We start from the raw sequence: 19,437 nt of genomic DNA, 5'->3' as shown, positions 1-19,437 counted from the left end.
CGAGAGAGAGAGAGACACAGAGAGGGTAGAGGAATGTTTCCAACCGTTATCAAAATATACAACAACCACTCCACCACCAGCTAGGTATGTGAGCATCATGCGACGGCAGCTCACCAGAACACCGAACACATGCATTTCATCAGCAGACTGCTGACAGCTTGAGAAACAACAGTGTGTTTATGCTGGTGAATGTTTTCCACTGGAGTTCCCCCCCGCCACAACCCCCTATCGCCTCACAGAGAACGACTGTACACACGGGTTTGATGTGAACCCGAGCGCCGGCTCATTGTTTTCACCCACCACAACGCAGTGTAAGCACCAAATTAGGGCCGCTTCGCCGGGAGACACTCAACTTCTTGTTACATTAAGAAATGCACACAAAGCCAGGCTTGTTTCCTAAAAATGCATCATTATTAGATGGCAAATGTTTATCTACAGGGATATAAATAACCAATATGATTTGTCTGGATTCTAATTTACCTCAAAATCCATTCTTAACTCATTTATTTGCCTTTCCCACATACATAAAAACTGCTCAAAACAGTTAGTGTTTCTTCATATGAGCACAGTTTAAATGCAGGAGTTTTCATCAAGCCTAATTCAAACAAAAGAGTAAATATTTCTTCAGACCATTTTGGCTTTTGGACAAAAGACAAACTGCAATTCGTTTTATGGAACAGTTTTGCACTTTCTGAAAATTTGACATCTAGTTGTCCAACTGCTTGTTTAAATATTTAGTCACTCCACTGACAACCCAAACTTGCTGATCTTTTCAATAGTTTTTCATTTAAACCTTTGAGTTTAAACTTTTTATTAATCTTTTCCACTCTGTAATGGGTTTTCATTATCATTTAAATACATATATATATATAATAAAATAATTTAGCAGGTTTTGGCTATTGGAAGGCTGAAGCTAACATCAAACTTTAGCTAAGTAGCATTATTTCTGAGAAGCTTTAGTGAGTTTTTTAGCTTATGAGCTAACCAGCAACATTTTTTACTCCTTAAAGCATTGTGGGGGTTTTTGTTGTTTTTTTTTAAACAAATTTACAAAACTGAATAAATTAACTAGCTTGTAAGGGAAGCACATACGTGTAGGAAGCTAGTTTAGCTCGTGGGCAGATAATTCAGCGGACTTCTCAGGATCAATTTTACAGACAGGCGTTTAGCTTCTTTCACTTACCTTAACCTAGCTAGCTAATTGCTTATAATCAGCTAACTAGCAAGCATCATTTAAAAAAAAATACTTGGCTAGTTTGTGAGCTAGCTAAACTGATGCCAGACTCAATTGTCATTGTTTGAACTATAGCTACAAGTTCAACTTCTCTCCTTTGTGCTGTTACTTTTTTGCTCGTTTTACAAAACTGAGTAAATTAGCTAGCTAATTAGCAAATTTAAGGATAATGCATGAGTAAAGATTTTTTTTTTATTCACGTTTTTATTACGGAACAACATAGAAAATATACATCTCATCCATTCACATAAGATGATATTGACCTGTACAATCATCCATTCAGTTTGGTATATTAATCAATACAGTTAACCCCTTCTTGTGATTGTCTCATCTCCAGTATTAATTTAGTAATTTAATATTCCAACAAATGCTCTGCTTGGATCTTCTGTATTTGTTTTGTCATGAGTAAAGATTTGAGCCATTTTACCTCCAGTTTTTCTGACCTGACATGCTTCATGAAACTCACACAAAGCAGAAATCATTACTTTTTCAACTAATTTAATATCTAGTCAGATGGCTTGCAATTGGATGAGGACAATATTTTATTATTTTTTTAATTGTGCATATTTCAACCAACTATTTGTATGTTCACATTGAATTTTTGTTTATGATGTTAACTATAATAATTGAAATTTTGGAAGCAACTATTGGATCTGCACATACTCCACATACTTGGGGAACAAGTTCCTTATTTTGCAAGGAAAGCATTTGATTTCTTTCTCTATTATTTTAGTGAATTGCATAAAACCCCCCAAAAAAAAACACAACTCAGGCTTTAAGTGAAGACTTTCTAGCCTCTTGTTATGCTAAAAGTTGAACTTCTACTCATGCCCTGTGTCGTATGAGCGGCAGAAAATGATTCACCATGAAACAAGATACAGAAACAAGCAGGGAGTGGAACTTACTGAGCGCCGGCCGGTTCCGCTCCGCTCAGCAGCTCTGCAGCTCCCAGACTCTCTGGAGGAGTGTTTGGGTTGGGAAGACAGCATGATGATGATGTGGACTCTCCGTTCATGGCAGCTGAAAACATGCTGTTGTAAATCCCCCTGGAAGTGCCGCAGCCGGTGGTGGTGGGGGTGGGGTGAGCCACACGCAAACACACTTTAACCCACTATCTGTGCTGCCAAGGCTGGAAGTCTGCAGCAACACCCAGTAAAACTTGTAAACAGAAAGGTGGGGAGGTGTGGAGGGGAGGAGAGGTTCCTGGTTACATCAGCAGCAGCTGCTGACAGGCCTGTGTTTATTCGCCAACTGCCAGGACCTGAGAGGCGCTGCACATGCCTGCAGCGCTCAAGACGAGCCTCATCCAGCTGACTGACACACTCTGAGCTCCTAAACAATCGAACACCGAGGGGTCTCCTCTAAAACTCTTGTTCAGAATGTCCTAGTCAGAAGTTTCAGGTTAGCTTCATCCTAGCTGTCATCTCAGGGAGAGCTGCTGACTGGACCAAAGAGCTGCTGCTCCTCAAGCTGACATTCCTGCAGCGTCTGGGGCTTGGCACATCCTCCTGCCTCCTAGCTCAGCCTACTCTTCCTCCAAAGCTCTGGCTCTGCTTCCTTTAAACGCAGGCACATGACTCTCAGCTTCACTGCCGGGCTGAATTCTCTTTGGAGCCACCAGCAACTCTGATTTTCATTAGCCTCTCTGTAGGGACCCCCACACTGCCGTCCACCCAGGAAGAAAGGGACCAAACCCCATCTTGGAGTTAGCTTCAGTCCTTCATTAACTATTCCTGCCAACATGTCTGCTATCAATTTCTAGAAGGAAAAAAAACGCGTCCATTTGTCTTCAGAATCTTAATCACCAAGTTGCCTAAATATTTGTGCAATTAAATTGCTGATGTCTCTGCATTCATTGGATGCATAACATGATGATTCAAGGCAATGTCATAATGAGACTCGATGCTAATTGTGCGTTTCTGTTGTCGCCCATCTCCACCCTGTTTTCACTCACACGCTAACTACTTGCAACACGCTAAGTGGAGACCAAGTGACCTCCACTTGATCTCAGCCACTAAATGTTTTGGTAGCTGAGGTAGAGGGAGACCTCCATCTCAAAATAGGAGGTCTTCACTACAATAAATCCTGGTTAAAAATCTGAAAACCCCTTCAATAGAACCTGTCTGACAACACGAAGCAGGCTAAAGACCTCATCAGCTGAACTGATGAGAGGAAAGTCTTTCAGAGTGGCTTACAGAACCATTCTTGAGGTTTTGGATATGAAAGTGCTTGAGATGTTGTAGCATTAACCCAAACAGGCCGGTCATGTTTAGAAACCCTCCAATATGGCTGACATAAAGCCATTCTGCAAAGAAGAGAGGGCCACCTTGACCGTTGGGTGCTGCTTGAATTCTTAAAAATTGTCATAAAAAAACAAAAACAAAAACAAAGAAATCTATAAGGGGCCGTATAATTTTTGTGACACTCATGCATTCCTCCTTATGTCTGCAGATGACATCCTGTCTCTTGTGTTTTTGTTGGAGTGAAGCTGAGAATCTGCCACAGGATCCAACAGACAAAGAAAGCCACGGGCTCGTCACCAGGGTTCGGCTGAACGTGAATGTCAGCAGCTAATTGGATAAAAACAGCGCTGGGATCAAACATTCAGAGGTAAAAGGGTAATGGATGATGAGACGGCCTAGGATTTGTCTCTCACTCTCAGTTCTTTGATTGTGAGATTGGAGATTTGCGATTTGTGAGCTTAATCTAATAGACGGGATGGGAAAAGACTCGAATTTAATCTAAGAATGCATGACCTTTAATTGACTCAATAAATGGCGCCGATATCTTCCATATGGGAACCACAGGGACCGTCGCTTTAAAGGTCCTGGCGTGGTTTGCTACCTTTGAAGAGCAGGACAATAATCCACATGTTGTGAGCATACGCTCCTCTTATCAGAAACATTGTTTAGATTATAAGTAAACTACACGCTGGTTTCAATTATCTCCCCTCCATTTACGCTCACCCGCTCCAGACAACGAGATTTCTACCATCCTTGCGTCGCAATCTAGCCGCAGACGCAAGTTCCTTATTGTGGGTGAACTGCGTTTGATGCCAGTATGGCAGAAAGGCTAACGGTCCAGAACAAGCGTCTTGACCCGGACCTATCTGTCCAACAGCCTCTGAGAGGTCAGAACCCAGCAGCAAAGGTTCAACCTAAATTATACCATAATCACCTCCTTATTAGGTCTAACTATCAAAATTTAAACATTTTTTTTGTGTACTTTGATTCTGTAGGAGAGCAGAAAACTCAAACTTTGATCATGAAAGCACCAGGTGCTCCCAGAGGTCCAGATGTGTAGCGGCTCTGTCAGCACAGAACATGATTTGACATATATGGAGAAAACATCAAATCTTCAGATATAAACTGCTCCGTGATCAAAGTGGCCCCAATGCTAATTTGCATAACAAACATGTCAAAACCACAAGACAGAAACGGCTGCAGAGGCGTACGCTTTGGATTTCCCTGGAGGATCAGTGCAGGAAGTGGCTCTGCTCCTCCATCACCGTGTTATTTGCAGGTACTGGTGCTGGTTCTTTGCCTCAGAGCACGCAGGAAGTGGCTCCATAGGAGCGGGGGACCCGAGAGAGGCGTGGAAGCGTCGCGCGAGGACGATCTCAGCTTCCGCAAATCAGAGAGACGCTGATGTCAGCGACTCGGAGAGACGGAGCGGAGGAGATCCAGACGGAGCAGGCGCTATCCGACTCGGACCACATCAGCTCTTAGACATGTCAGGAATGTTTTACACCCAGGACATAAATTAGGTTTGGTTTTTTTTTCAGCTACTATTCTCATTGGAGAACTTGCCGGGTTTTATGAAAACTCAACATTATAACACGCTCAAACACATCGGGTTGGTTTCAGAGAGGCTTTTATCCGCATGAGCCCACACCGATTCGACCCTGAACGTTGACATGCCAAACCCATAGGGGGCAGTGTAGTGCTCAGCTAAAACCTGTTAGCTACTCCGCCCGCTTCAAAACAACTGCCACTTCCTGTTAGGAGTCAAACATGGCGCTACAAGGTTTATTTGTGCGTACTAGAGCCATTTTAGGTAGGCAAAAAAAAGAAGTACGTTTTCACTAAAAAAACCTCTGAAATTTTGACCTTAAGCTGAGAAAGTGTTTTAAAAATTTTCAACTCTACAAACTCAAAAAATGTTAACTTGTTTTTCTTTTTTTAGAAAATACATAAAATTTCCTTCTTATAAATTTTAGACTTTTGGAGCTCAGAAATTTCCAGTTTGTCTTTTGAGAAAATTTCTGAAATTAGTCCAAAAATGCCTACATTTTTGGACAGAGACGTACTTCTTTTTTTCCCTTGAGTACAAAGGCCCTAATGAAAATGTATCCGTTTTCCCCAGATATTATGTTGACTCTGACTTCCAATTTCACCATTTTAAAGTGGAAAAGATCACAGTGAATGGTGGATGTTTTTGTCAAGACTATTTACTGCTGATTTTCCAAACCGTATCCTGACTCCTTGTTGTTCTGCGCAGATTTTGTGACTCCATGCAGCCTCGCAGTTTCGGAAACGCGAAGGTGTGAAGGCGTGTTGTCCTGACCCGCGCCGGCTCAGATCTTTGAATAATCGTCAGGCCTCTCGGTTTCTCCGGGGATTCGCAGCCGAGACGTTTATCCGCGGAGACACAGGTGTGAGAAGCCGACTGTGAATAAAGCCTGGCTCACAAATCCCATCTGGACCCAACGTAGGATGTGCTAAACGGGGTCTTGAGTGGCAGATCATCCGCGAGAAAGAGGAAACGTCAGAATTTTGGGAGTTTTCAACATGGCTAACTTTTAGAGAACAAATCGTTGAATTTGGGGCCAACAACGCGGGAGGGGAGCACATCCCCATCCAAAAGGCCTCCCTGTTCTGCGTGTGTGTGTCCAACAGGCAGGTTACCGTGGTGATTAAGCTCCTCTTTCAAGCCCGGTCCCGTCTGAAGGTGGACGCCGTCTTTGAAACAGAAGCCAGTCGGCCGCCTCCGGCCCGCCCGATGACAGCTCCCGTTCGGATGAGGGGAGCCGTGGTATTACAGAGGAGCCCGCGGAACCCGGCTCTCTCCCCCGTGGGAACCCGGGCCGTCCCGGTGCATTGTGGGTCGCCGTGGAGGCCCGTCACTCTGCACACAGTCACAGAGAGGGGAGACAGTTAGCCAGCGGTGAGAAAAACAGGGATCTGCCTCAATGGAAGACAATGAAGGGTTGACCCACTGCAGGGGTCAACCCTTCATATTTAGTCAATACAGACTAAATATGTCCTCTTTTAAGAGTGAAACAGATTTGAATCAGCTATAAAGCTCCTCCTCACTTAAAACTTACCAGAATTATTAGAATTATATCTGATTTTCATCAGAACGTGATAGTTTCTTGTATTAAAAGTTCCTCCCTCTCCAGAATGCGGGAGGTCTCACGTCAACTGTGACGTCATCGCGCAATATTCGTCCACCGGAACGAGATGTTACTTTGACCCCAAGAGTGGGATTTTGGTTTTAAAGCGAACTCTCAACTTCAAGGAGAACGTCAGCTAAATTAAAAGCGACATTGCTATTACTCTGTTATCATGAGGCTTTATTTATGCTAACAGCTGATGAATGACGCTCACTTTAAAGCCCGCGGTTTCCTTCGTTCCCTTTCCTTTTCGCAGAGTCTCCTGTTCTTTGTGAATTGTTACATACAAGTATTTTCGATACATTTTTTGGGGGGGGTCGGGGGGGTTCCCCGAATTAGCTTCAACTTCTGGCCGGATCAAAACACAGCCACGCTGCGCTTTCTACTTCGACGTTTTTTGTACGTCGGTCCGGGTGAGTGGGGAGAGCGGCGCCATCTAGTGTTTGTAAGTGCACACTGCAGGCTGATTTGCCAATGAAGGAAGTTGCTGTGCTGTTTTGAATGAAAAATAAGTGGATTTTTCACTCAAAAGTGTGAAAAATACACTTTTGAGTGAAAATACATGGATCTGCCAGTATAATGTGGTAACACGGATTTCTGACATGCACGATGTAGATTCGAATAAGTGTGATTTTCCTGCCACAAAAGCTTAAAAGCCATTATGTTTTCCGCACAAAGACACACAGCTTCTCTGAAATCAGTTTTTTAATAAGTCAGACACTTCAGATGGAAATAAAAAAAAAAAAAACACCCGTTGTCGGTTTTCTGGGATCAGTGATGTACACGGTGTAGTGATGTATAAAAGTAAAAAAGTGAAGACACTTCTGGCGCTCTGACTTATAAATGGTAAATTTGGACCCATTAAAACATGAAAAAAAAGTTTGTATTAATTGTTGTTCCCACAAAGTGTAACAGCAAAAATAACAATTAGAAAAAAAAACACAAATACACACTGCATGCTGCAGTTAAACACCCCCTGCATGCCAGGTTGTCTACTATGTTGTGCGCTTGTCTTGTGGGTCTCTGCCACCCTCTAGTGGTGGGTAGTCGAGGTTCCAGCTAGTTGGAGGCTACATATGCTGGGGATGGTTCTGCAGACAGGTGATGAACTCCTTCACCTGCTTCCCTTCATAGCAAATCTGGTAGACGGCAACAAACAAAGGAAACCTGTTGGACGCAAACATTTTACAGCATTAGTGATAGAAAACACAAAGCTTGCGTTGTGAAAACAGGCGGGGGAAACAAAATAAGCTTCATAACAGGTTTTCATATAATGTGGCTAACAGTTTCTACTGTATCATCCCCCAAGTTTTAAAAAAGCCTTTTTGGAAATTTTGGACCCTTTTTACAGAAATCCATTTGTGAGGTCAGACAGTGATGTTGGACAAGAAGACCAAACAGTGGGCATGTAATTTTAATACCACATATGTAAAAACCTTGGTATTAGAGCTACAGTATGTAGTGGGGAACTTACTTCTCGACCATGCCTTGCTTTTGGAGGATCTTGTAGACCTCAGCTGAGGTCTGTGGACCCTGCAGCTTCTGGCCGTTCAGCATCTCGGCCTCCAGGTCAGCGATGGACTGCACAGAGAAACACGAGGTTCCATGATGCCGAGCAGCTAAGTCATTTCAATCCCATGAAGTGAGGAAGCGTTGCACTTCCTGTGTCTGACTCACTTTGGAGGTTTTGACGAAGGCCTCGGCGATGCGGCGGTTCCGCCCGCCGTAGCAGGTGGTGATGAGGTCTGCCACACCGCAGCTCTCCAGGAAGGTGTCAGAGCTCACGTTGCCCTTGCAGAACATCTTGGCGAACGCCACCATCTCCATCAGGCCCAGCCGGATCACCGCCGCCTTGGTGTTGTCGCCGAACCCGAGTCCGTCGCAGAAGCCGGCGCCCACCGCCACGATGTTCTGGGAAGGGGATAGAGAAGGTCAGAGAACAGCTGGTCAAGTGAAGTGGAAACAGGCGGAAGTTAGCTATGCGCTGACGCGTGTGTGTACCTTTAAGGCACCACACAGCTCCACCGTGTCGCTCTCAGGAACCACGGTAATGCGGAAGTTGGGCGTCTGCAGCAGTTCCTTGAGCAGCTGGCCCTGCGCCTTGTTCTTCGCCCCTTCATGGAAGCGGAAACATGAGTCAGACTCTGAAACTGGAAGTCATGCTGTGGGCCACTGACGCCAGCACTTTCCCCATTTAAACCAGAACGAGAGCTGACCAATGGTGGTTTCGCAGAACTTTTCGTCGGCCACCTCGTTGGCAATGTTGGCCCCCATCAGCACGCTGACGTCGATCTGCAGCTTCTCCCTGATGATGTCGGAGATGAGCTTCAGGCCGTCTGGACCCTCGTCGACTCCCTGTGGAGCAGCACAGCGTTCAGCAGCGCAGCACAGCGTTCAGCAGCCACTTCCTCCAACACAACCCCACCTTGATGAGGGAAATTCCGATGGCTCCCTCCGTCACGTGAGGCTTCATCTCATCGCAGAGTTTAGTGATAAACTGGTGAGGGATGACGAAGACCAGGATGCTGGCTCCCTTCACGGCGTCGGTGACGTTGGGAACAGCCACCTGGAAACACGCCGACCTCCGTCACTGGACAGCACATCACTCAGACCTACGTCGCAAAAGGGTAGACCAGGCTGTGGCCAAACCCAAAACTCACCACGAGACACAACACTGACCTCAGGAGAACGAGGCGGGATTTTAGCATAGGGTCAAATTTATGCCTTATTCTGCATTTTTATAGATTTTGCAACGAACTGACTTTTCATTTTTATTTCCGCGATGAAACCATAACTACACATTTGCTACAGATCAAGCATTCATTCCAGAAAGGCGCTTCATGAAATTTAGGCAAAATGTTTATTTTCTCATTTGACAAAGAAACAACTTGTTCATGTGCATCTTTCAATGTATTTCTAATATTGTGTAAAAAAGCCTCAATGAAAAAGCTGCACAATTGCACATGTTTTTGTTGTTTTTTTATTCTGATTACCCAATTAATCATCAGACTAAGCAATTAGTAAAATAAACATTAACTGCAGCCTTACAGCCAATCAGAGCCAAGGAACATGAATCGCATGGATGCTATGCAAAAATCCTGATCTGGGACTAGTCAGGGGTTCCCTGTACCTGGTTACAAGTACAGTACAAAAGCATACGGATTAATTAATAAGTGTGCAACACTTAGCAACTTGCACCTTTCCTGAGTTACAGTCAAGGCAAACGGTCAGACCTGCTTTGCCCTGAAACGTTGAGGTTGGACGCCTGTCCTGTTACTAGGTATGTATGGGATGGAAGTTGAATAACTTGGAGAAATGAATGATCTTTAAAAAAAATAATTCCATCTATGGATGGCAAAACAGTCCCAGAGCATGATGGCGCCACTACAAACAGGCCAGAAGGCCAAACTTTGATCTTTCCCAGTGAGTGCCGCTCCGCTTCCCAGAACCAAGACGGATAAACTCTTTCCAGGGACATTCCTGCTCCTGTAGGGGCAGGACTGTGGAGGATCTATTCTTGGAAACGCCAACACCCTACCACGTTCTTGGGCAGCTTGTGTCCCGGCAGGTATTTGACGTTTTCGTGCTCGCTGTTGATGATCTCGGTGAGCTTCCTGTCGCCGATCATCTCCTCGTAGACCCACATGCTCACCATGGGGTTGAAGCGGTTGGACGCCTTCACGTTGTGGCCGATGATCTTGGCGATGGAGGATCCCCTGGAGGAAGAGCCACAAGTTCAGGATGGAGGCCTCCAGCCAATCACAGCACATTATTTAATAAAGGGTGACAGGTTGTACACCAACCTGGTGACAGGTTGCACATTTAAAAGAAGAGGACATTTAAAAGTAGAGATCATCAAATTGCATTAACCCAACAGGTTTGAATCGAAAATCATGAACATAAAGTCACCAGTTTCCAGATCCAATGATGCAGACTTTCTTAGCAGGCATGTTGAAGCTGGATAAACTCTTTGCCAGACTGAAGAACGCGTCGTTCTCCACTCGCCAGCAAAACTTCCTGATCCTCCCCGTTGTTGCTAAAAGACGCCAGCTCCACCCTGAGCTCGCCACGGTTCCGCCCCCACCCCCGCCCCGTTTCCTCCCGTGGAATTTCAGCAACCCTTTCAGTGTTCCGTGGAGCACGAACCTGCTAATCTCAAAGGATTTCCACAAACTTCCTTATTTCGGCTCCACATAAAAGGTCTAAATGGCTTTCAACGACGATAATAATGCAGCCGAACACGGGGATGGGTGCATAAAAAATAAACTACGCCAGCATCGAAGCTGCAATGACGCTTTAAAGGGCGCCGATTGATAAATAGCCGCTAAATGACTGGGAGACCGCTAATCATAAGGTCGACCAGGGAGCAGAACGCTGAATGGTTAGTCTTCCGTTTTGGTTGGCTTTCAAAATAATGGTGGAAATGTTTTTAAGACTGCGAGAATAAAAAGTCTAATATTAAGGAAAAAATTGCTGTTGCTTTATATTTAAAAAACAAAACAAAAAACTACTTAATTTTTGCAATATAACTTTTGGCTTTTTTACAAAAAACCCATTGTATTTTGTGACATTAGCAGCGGGGTTTTGGTCGTTCCTTTTTCTGATGTGTATTTCTTTAAATCGAAACCGGAAATGCGCTCCTGTCAAACAGTCACGTGACAATCGCGTTTCTGCCGAGGCAGTAAATAGCAGCAGCTAGCGGAGGCTGTTGACCCAGCGACACCGTTTCATGATGTTTCCCCAGCCGTAGTCCGCTCGCTGACCGAAGCGGGGCTCCGAGCCGGTTTCCCCAGAGGCGGGTGACGACTTTTCCTGTAGTGGGGAGACATCAGAACCCGGAAGCTCGAGCCGGGTGACCAAATCTCCGCTTAGCATCAGAAGTTTTAGCCTCCGCCGCCGCAGGAGGCGCAGGGCTGACGGAGGCGAGAGCTCTGCCTTGTGACCATGCAGGGGGAAACTGCGGCGGTTCGGGTCGCGGAGGGCGAGGGGAAAGTGGAGGCATTTCCCCCGAACAGAACGCCCAGTTCGGGGAGAGCGGGCGGAAAGAGCTGGCAGTACAGGTGGGTGTTTTTGCTGTTTACCTGCCGACCTGACTCACCTGAGTGAAGGGGCGGACTTCGCCCTGCGCGCTGACTGTCAGGAGCCGCCGAGCATCAATCTGTGTTGACCGAAACATTTCTGTCTGTCCGAAGCGATCACATGGAGAACATTGACGGCTACCTGATGAAGTACACCAACCTGGTGACAGGCTGGCAGTACAGGTGAGGTGTGACCCGGCGCCAGGCGCTTTAAGCCGGGTGTCCTAGTCACTGACGGGCTGCTCCTCCAGGTTCTTCGTCCTGAACAACGAGGCGGGTCTGTTGGAGTACTTTGTGAACGAGCAGTCCCGCTCCCAGAAGCCCCGGGGCAGCCTGCCGCTGGCCGGGGCCGTCATCTCCCCCAGCGACGAGGACTCCCACACCTTCACCGTGAACGCCATCAGTGGCGAGCAGTACAAGCTGCGAGGTGAGCCCACCATCATCATCATCATCCAGCTGCTGGTATTGATCTGCAGCAGGTCCATTATGAAGATCGATGATTCTCCCTCCTCTGTGTGTGTGTGTGTGTGTGTGTGTGTGTGTAGCCAGCGACGCCAAGGAGAGGCAGCACTGGGTGAGCCGGTTGCAGATCTGCACTCAGCACCACACCGAGGCCCTGGGCAAGGTAGGAGAGGCAAGGTGGCCCGGTTCTCGTTCTGACCCAGACCGGCCGGCTCTGGACCATCTTGTCGTGTGTGTGTGTCGTCTCCCAGAGCAACCCCGCCCCCGGCCGCAGGTACTCTGTGGTGTCCCAGAGCAGCGCCAGCTCGCCGTTGTCTCTGCGGCGGCCCAGCCAGAGCGCCTCGGGCCTGTTCGGCTGGACGCAAAGCCACAAGGGCTCCGTCTTCTCCAGCAGGAAATCCCTGATGCCCGACCACCTGCTGGACGCCAGGGAGGTACGACGCACACCCCGTCACGGCCCACACCGTCTGTTTCGGCCTCTGAAGAGAAAGAAAGGCATCAAGTCTTCAAATCCACTTTGTGTTTAGAATATTCAAACGTATCCTGTTAGAAAAACAGGAATCGGGTCACTTTCTTTCTAAACCCTGACCCTACTGAGCCAAGTTTAATAAATGAAATCAAAGTTGATTTGGGTGCTGAAAAGTAATAAATAAACAAAATTCTACTTGCAAAGTTTGGATGTAGAAATACAAACACTTTATGTTGTACTTAACATTTTCTATTGTCAGATATTGTTACTATTCTTGAACTGCAATTGAGGACCCTAAAGAACTGCAAGGGCCACAAGTGGCCCCTGGGCTGCACTTTGGTGCCCCCTCCTGTAGGAGGGAGGGCAAATTGTGATTTCCTGCTGATGTGTAATTAGCTGTATTGTCTTAAATCATGAAATATTCAGCAGTGGAGTGAGTCGAGTGTCCAGAAGGGGGAGCTGCTGCACTGCTGCCGTTCCTGGCCGGCTGCAGCAGCAGAATCAGAGCGCAACTCTGACCCAGATGTGGTTCCGTTTGTGTCCAGATGATGAGCCAGGCCCAGGGCCAGCACCGGGACCTGATCCAGAGCATCGAGAGGCTGCCGGCGGCCCCGGGCCCCGGCCTGTCCCCCCTGGACCAGGACCTGCTGATGCTGAAGGCCACCTCCATGGCCACCATGAGCTGCCTGAGCGAGTGCCTGCACATCCTGCAGCTGCAGCAGGTGGCGCGGCAGCAGGCCGCCCTGGGAGGTGAGTGACTGGAATTATGCTGCATTATTGATGGGAACTGGAGCAGCTGGCCGTCTGGATAGGTAATTAGATCTGCACCCGTTAAATATTCACCTGGGCAGGTGGAGCGGGCCGAGCGGCGAGCGGAGTTCTGAGGCTGCAGCGGCCCACGCAGCGGCGCTCCGATCCGCCTCTGACCCGCTCGCCGTCACACCGCCTCGGCTAAATGTGCCCCAGTTTCACAGCAGATCTCCTTACCTGGCCAGCAGCTGGCCAATCAGAGGCAGGAGGCTTCCTGTGGGCGGGGCCAGGCTGTGGTGATAGCTGTGGTCTGAGGTGGTGCCGTGTTACTCCCAGTGGGTCAGAGCAGCAGGTGGAGCTGCTGGGGGGCGGGGGGTGTGAGGAGGGGAGGAGGTTCCACCATGAGCTCGGCTGTTGACGCCTGTGCGGGGCCCGCCGCGGGGCCCTCGCCTGCCTCCGCAGGGCCCACCATCGAGTGGCTGGATGGCAAAGGGTCCGACGATGTCCTGAAGAACGGCAGCAGTCCGCTTGGCGACCACGCCCTACTGGAGGGGGGACGCCTGCCGCTCAGCGACCCCGACCCCTGCTCTGAGGTGAGAACAGCGTTACCATGGAGACTGGCTTCCTTCACTGCATGTTTCATCGTTTTACGTCGGTTCATTAACTTCAAACACGATCAGTTTTTGTCAATAAAACACTCTGCCTGGGTTATATCTGTTCTGTTTCTCATAAATGTCGTCATTGTTCATGAGGTTTAGCCATTAAGATACCTGTAAATAAAACAGGAACTTTTCCATATTTAGTGGAAAACGTCACTAATTTCTGTCATCTTTATATTTAAACTCATAGATTTCAGGTCATAATTACATCCAGACTTCAAAATGATTAAAAAGTCAATCAAAAGCAAGTGAAAGAGCAAATTAAAAAAACATGTTTTTTCTTTCTGCTGCCTTTTATTTTATTAACTTGTATTTTTTTGTGTGTTTTTATATAATTGTAATGAATGCATTTCCTAACAAACTGACTTGGTGGAAGAACAGGAAGTAGTGCAAACTTTCTAATTCGTCGCTGTTTTTGAAAAATCCATTTTGGCTCCATTTCAAACACGAGAAAAGTCATGAATTAGAAACATAAAACGTCAAAGAAGCCAAGAGGTTCCTGTCAAACTTGAGTGATTTCCTGGAGTGGACCAATCAGAGTTAAGAAATTAGATTTTGACCTGAGGCGCTGAGCTTTGCCCTGGGCTCTGTCTGGCAGGAGCAGGTGGAGGTGGACCCGGAGGACGAGGTGGAGGACTCGTTCATGGACACGGAGGAGGACCTGGGGGCCGTGGAGGAGGAGCGCAGCGTCATCCTGCACCTGCTGTCGCAGCTCAAGCTGGGCATGGACCTGACCCGGGTACGGCCCGTCCACCAATCACAGTAGGATCAGGTTTCAGCCTGACAGCAGAAGGGGAAACTGTTAGCTCTTCATTTTTCTGCGAATAAAGCATCAATCTTTAAAAAGGTCCAGGTTTAACACCCGGATGGCTTCTCTAATGTTTCTGGTTCAAAGTGAACCGGGTGACCTGCACTGCCCCCTGCAGGAGTCCAGGCATACAGCAGGTCTCCGATCTGGTGTTTAATCAGTTTCACTAAATAATCAATAAATCAGGGTCAGGATCGTAACTCTAGTCAGAATCAAAACAAATCCAGATGCTCCAATCAAGATTGTCCTGGTGGAATTTTAACAAAAAAATAGATATTTTTATGACTATAATTAGGATTGATGCTCTTAACTTTGATATTGGATGAAGCTGCTTAGTGGGACTTTCTACACCTGACACATTTAATCATTTTTTTCTTAGCTACTCTTAAAGATTGGAAAGACGAGAATTCATAATGAAAGTGATTTCAATGAGCCAAACTTGGAAGGCAGGGAAACTGGGATCTTCATAGAAACCAGAAGTGCTAAATATGTGCTGCGGTCAGTTGAGGTTTTGGGTGTGGAGGGTGTGACGTGTGGACCCGTCCCGCAGGTGGTCCTGCCCACCTTCATCCTGGAGAAGCGCTCCCTGCTGGAGATGTACGCAGACTTCATGTCCCACCCGGAGCTCTTCGTCACCATCACTGACGGCAACAGCCCCGAGGACCGCATGATCCGCTTCGTGGAGTACTACCTCACGTCGTTCCACGAGGGCCGCAAGGGCGCCATCGCCAAGAAGCCCTACAACCCCATCATCGGGGAGACCTTCCACTGCTCCTGGAGGGTCCCCCGGGGGCCCGAGGCCCTCCAGGGGGAGGCAGAGTCCCCCGCCGAGGCCCCGGAGCCCTACCAGGTGCGCTTTGTGGCGGAGCAAGTGTCCCATCATCCCCCGGTGTCTGGCTTCTATGCAGAGTGTCCGGAGAGGCAGATGTGTGTGAACACACACGTGTGGACTAAGAGCAAGTTCATGGGGATGTCCATCGGCGTGTCCATGATCGGAGAAGGTCAGTGAACGCATCCGCCTGTGGCGCTAGCGTTAACTTAGCTTTGATCAGTTCTTGGAGGCATCAGGCTGTCGGATCTGCTGCCTCTTCTGTACTTAATGCAGACTGGAAAGAACAGATAGCGGCTGATGTATATTTAACGGCGGCTGTGGGTAATTAATGAGGCTTATCAGAGCCGGTGGGATTGGATGTTCAGCGTCTGGTTTCACGGCCGCCTCTCGAGGATTTGTCCGCTCTGATTCGCCACGTCTCTGTCCAGGCTGCCTGCATCTGCTGGAGCACGACGAGGAGTACACCTTCACGCTGCCCTGCGCCTATGCCCGTTCCATCCTCACCGTGCCCTGGGTGGAGCTGGGCGGAAAGGTCAACATCGGCTGCAACAAGTCCGGCTACTCGGCCGTCATCACCTTCCAGACCAAGCCCTTCTACGGCGGAAAGTTACACAAGTACGTACGGCTGGGCGCCATGAAAACCACCAGCTCCCTCCCTTCAGCTGCAGCTCCATCAAATGATATGGTTTGGGTAGAGACACGGTCTGTCCTGTTGGCATGACGCGGCGCCAAGCGAGAGTCCAACTGTCTTCTGAATAAAGAACCAAACTTCCACTCAATACAATATTGGTGTTAGATTTACTAAACATGGAGTTGTTGTTGGTGTTCAGGGTAACGGCAGAGGTGAAGCACAACCCCACCAACGCGGTGGTGTGTCGGGTTCAGGGCGAGTGGAACGGCGTGCTGGAGTTCAGCTACACCAGCGGCGAGACCAAGATGGTGGACGTCACCAAGCTGCCCGTCACCAGGAAGCGGGTCCGGCCCATAGAGAAGCAAGCGCCCACAGAGTCCAGGTGGGTCTGGGTTCTGGCGGGAAGCGTCCGCGTCGGCGATGTCCAACGTGGTGAACTGGTGTTGCAGGCGGCTGTGGCAGCATGTGACGGAGGCGCTGCGGCAGAAGGACATCGATAAAGCCACCGAACACAAGCGGGTCCTGGAGGAGCGGCAGCGGGCCGAGGAGCGCCAGCGGGCCGAGACCGAGACGCCGTGGAGGACCAGATACTTTGACCGGGAGGTGAGTCTCCATCGCAGCCGGCTCTTCCTGTCGCCTAGCAGCAGGAACCAAACTACTTCCTGTTTCTCTCTGCAGGGTGAAGGCTGGGCCTACAGCAAGCCTCTCTGGAAGAACTCAAAGTCCTACGTTTCCTGTCTTTAAGTACAGGTGGCTGAATGTGAGTGAGTTGCACAGAGTTGGGATGAAGCGGGGCGCTCTGGCAGCCGGCGGCCAATCAGGTGACGCTCTGAGCCTCAGAGGACGAGCCGCCGTCACACTGCTGCTCTGCTGCTGCTCGTTTTTATATCTCGACGTGTTGTACAGGTACTAAGAGCCTTAAGACGGTTTGGACGGTTGAGATCTGCTTGGTTTGCTTCTTTTCTCCACCTTCAGCTTCACTTTGGTTAAAGACGGGCGTTTGTTTGAGGACAGAGGGGCGAGCGACGCGCTGCGACTGTTCTTGACCAGCAGCTCGACCGATCAGGATGAACGTCACAGAAAAACAGCTCCAGAATCCCACTGCACTGCGGTTCATACGTCTAAGAAATTAAAAAAAAAAAAAAAAAAAATTAAAATCACCTCAAGTCTTTTGAAGAGATATTATTCATCTATATGTATGTACATATATGCTGGAATGACAAGCTTTGGCCTTCTTCACTCTGTCTTCAAGTGTCTGATGTGTTTTTTTTCCCAATAAAATGTAAAATTTAGTTTTTCTGTCATCTAACTACATTTTAATCAGTTAATACAGCATCTTCGGGTTTCATTTAATCCATCTAAACGTGTAAAAAGTCACTTTGCTTAAACTGCCTGGATACTGCGAGTTTTAAATAATTTATTACATGTTTAGCGCTTATAAACAGGTAATAAATGGTGATTAAGGGGTTAACGTTGCTCTAAGCGTGCTAATTTTTCCATTTTTATGAATCATTCCATGTTTAACAGCTAATGAAAGCGTAACACTTTATCCTGTAACATCGGGGCCCCATGTGGTTCCTGTAGCTGCTGGTCTTGCTGGGCGTCGGCCCCCCAGCTCCAGGTGGCTCTAGCTCCGGCCCTGCCCAGCCAGTAGAGCAGCTGGTCCGGGTTCTCCTGCATGGCTCTCCTATTGGTTTTAAAGCGGTTCTGTTGGTTCCCTCCTCCCTGTGGAGCTGGAGCGGGTTCAGTCCACTCGGCCATCAATAAGCTACCCCCGCCGCCCCCACCTGCACTCCTGGTGCCTTAGCGGCTCCTCCTTCCTCCGGGGGGAGCCGGTTGTTTCCCACCAGTGGTTAACCTGAACGATGCACTGATGTCTGCTCTGTTCTCATTTCTACTTTAAGAGTCAGAGCTTGGGAGTGAAAGGAGTCACTTTGTATTCCGGGTTTGGACTTCCTGTCGTCTGTCTTGCCGATTTGTGAAATGCACTGATGTTGCAGCGGACGTGCTAATAATACAATAAAACTAAACTCTGACCACAGCTGCATTTTCTTCTTTTTTCTTTTACATTCACACATTTTACATTTTACTCTAAAAAGGACCAAAAATGATTAGCAGATCAAAGTGCTCCACTTCAAAACAACAGTGAAGGATTTATGTAAATACTACTAATTATTATTATTATTATTTACCCAGCTCCACTAACAAATCAATATCACATTCTTAAAAAAACTCTGTTGGAAACAATTAGGTGTGAATTAAGATGAGAATAAAACATAAGGACATTTATTATCTTGCATGATCCTGTTGTTCATCATGGCTGCTGTCCGTTCACTTGTGGCCTTTGACCCTGCATAAACATTTATGGGATTAAATACAAACATGTTTTATGTCATGAAGGAGACAAGTGCTAATGCTGCAAAGTGAGCTCAAAAATTAGATTTATGTTAAAAAAAGAAACCATCAGGTGCTTTAATAATTTGTCATTTAAGGGCTTTATAATAATTCAGAATTGTTACTCTTGACTCTCACAAAAACAATCTGAAATTTTTAGATAAATCTCAAAACCTTTCTAGAAAAAAAAGACATTTCTGAGTTTAAAAAGTTGGATTTAAGTTTCTTCAAGAAAACTGATTAATTTTTCAATTTCTGAATCGTTTGGGGGATTTTTTCCCCCAAGCTAATTTTCTACTTTTTAAACTGTCCAAGTTTTCCTTAAAAAAATATTAAATCTATATTGTTTAGCTCCATAAGAAATGGCCACAGAGGGGTAAATTCCTTCTAAAAAACTGATTATTTTTCACATATTCTCAATTAAAATAAAAACGGGAATGTTCTCTAGTGTTAATGTCATAACTTTGCTATTGCAAAGTTATGACAATAGCTTTGGATATTTGGATATTTTTTGACATTCTCAAGCTTGTAAATTCCTGAGTTTCAGGATATTAACCGAAGTAAATAACATTTATCTTACAACTGTGCAAATTTTGACATCACAGAATATCCAGGGTTTTTTTCTTGTAAATATGTCAAATCAATCTCCAAATTTGTGACTTTTATGGAGGAACTTTACTCCACTTCCTGCCCTTATAGTACTCTAAAGGTCAGAGGTCATGAGT

General features: G+C 47.0%; 3 protein-coding genes across 8 annotated transcripts in view; 1 reads left to right on the top strand and 2 right to left on the bottom strand.

The window, feature by feature from the left end:
• LOC129378691 (nck-associated protein 5-like) overlaps positions 1-6,676 on the bottom strand; it is a 113,653-nt gene extending 106,977 nt beyond the window's left edge. For 2 of the 4 annotated variants that reach the window (XR_008608077.1, XM_055059116.1), the window contains exon 1: positions 2,140-2,305. Coding sequence is in view for 2 of the 4 variants with exons in the window: in XM_055059116.1 (XP_054915091.1) it covers positions 2,140-2,264 (125 nt within the window). In the remaining 2 variants the exon portion in view is untranslated. Of the gene's footprint in view, positions 1-2,139; positions 2,328-6,141; positions 6,362-6,560 lie in introns of those variants that run through there. The other 2 variants (XM_055059118.1, XM_055059120.1) reach the window with 2 other exon arrangements.
• Positions 6,677-7,316: 640 nt separating this feature from the next.
• On the bottom strand, positions 7,317-10,992 carry LOC129378747 (glycerol-3-phosphate dehydrogenase 1-like protein). The gene is made up of 8 exons (XM_055059217.1): positions 10,539-10,992; positions 10,168-10,345; positions 9,055-9,195; positions 8,846-8,984; positions 8,631-8,743; positions 8,307-8,540; positions 8,104-8,210; positions 7,317-7,796 (listed from the first exon to the last, which is right to left on the bottom strand). The coding sequence occupies exons 1-8, from the start codon at positions 10,577-10,579 to the stop codon at positions 7,700-7,702; spliced, it is 1,050 nt and encodes a 349-aa protein (XP_054915192.1). The 5' UTR covers positions 10,580-10,992; the 3' UTR covers positions 7,317-7,699.
• Positions 10,993-11,270: 278 nt separating this feature from the next.
• On the top strand, positions 11,271-18,359 carry LOC129378746 (oxysterol-binding protein-related protein 11-like). 3 transcript variants are annotated; one of them, XM_055059214.1, is made up of 14 exons: positions 11,271-11,689; positions 11,822-11,890; positions 11,959-12,134; positions 12,253-12,332; positions 12,421-12,603; positions 13,184-13,388; positions 13,851-13,981; positions 14,646-14,786; positions 15,406-15,856; positions 16,116-16,302; positions 16,518-16,700; positions 16,768-16,921; positions 16,997-17,078; positions 17,294-18,359. In XM_055059214.1, the coding sequence occupies exons 1-13, from the start codon at positions 11,574-11,576 to the stop codon at positions 17,060-17,062; spliced, it is 2,142 nt and encodes a 713-aa protein (XP_054915189.1). In that variant the 5' UTR covers positions 11,271-11,573; the 3' UTR covers positions 17,063-17,078; positions 17,294-18,359. The 3 variants fall into 3 exon arrangements, with proteins under 3 accessions (XP_054915189.1, XP_054915191.1, XP_054915190.1); XM_055059216.1 differs by having other exon boundaries at positions 14,652-14,786; positions 16,997-18,359; XM_055059215.1 differs by having other exon boundaries at positions 14,649-14,786; positions 16,997-18,359.
• The last annotated feature ends 1,078 nt before the right edge of the window (positions 18,360-19,437 follow it).

This window comes from Poeciliopsis prolifica, unplaced genomic scaffold (genome assembly GCF_027474105.1).
Source record: "Poeciliopsis prolifica strain line A6 unplaced genomic scaffold, Auburn_PproV2 SCAFFOLD053, whole genome shotgun sequence".
NCBI lineage: Eukaryota > Metazoa > Chordata > Actinopteri > Cyprinodontiformes > Poeciliidae > Poeciliopsis > Poeciliopsis prolifica.
Note: the sequence above shows the minus strand (reverse complement) of the source record. Positions and strands in the feature narration are given on the sequence as shown.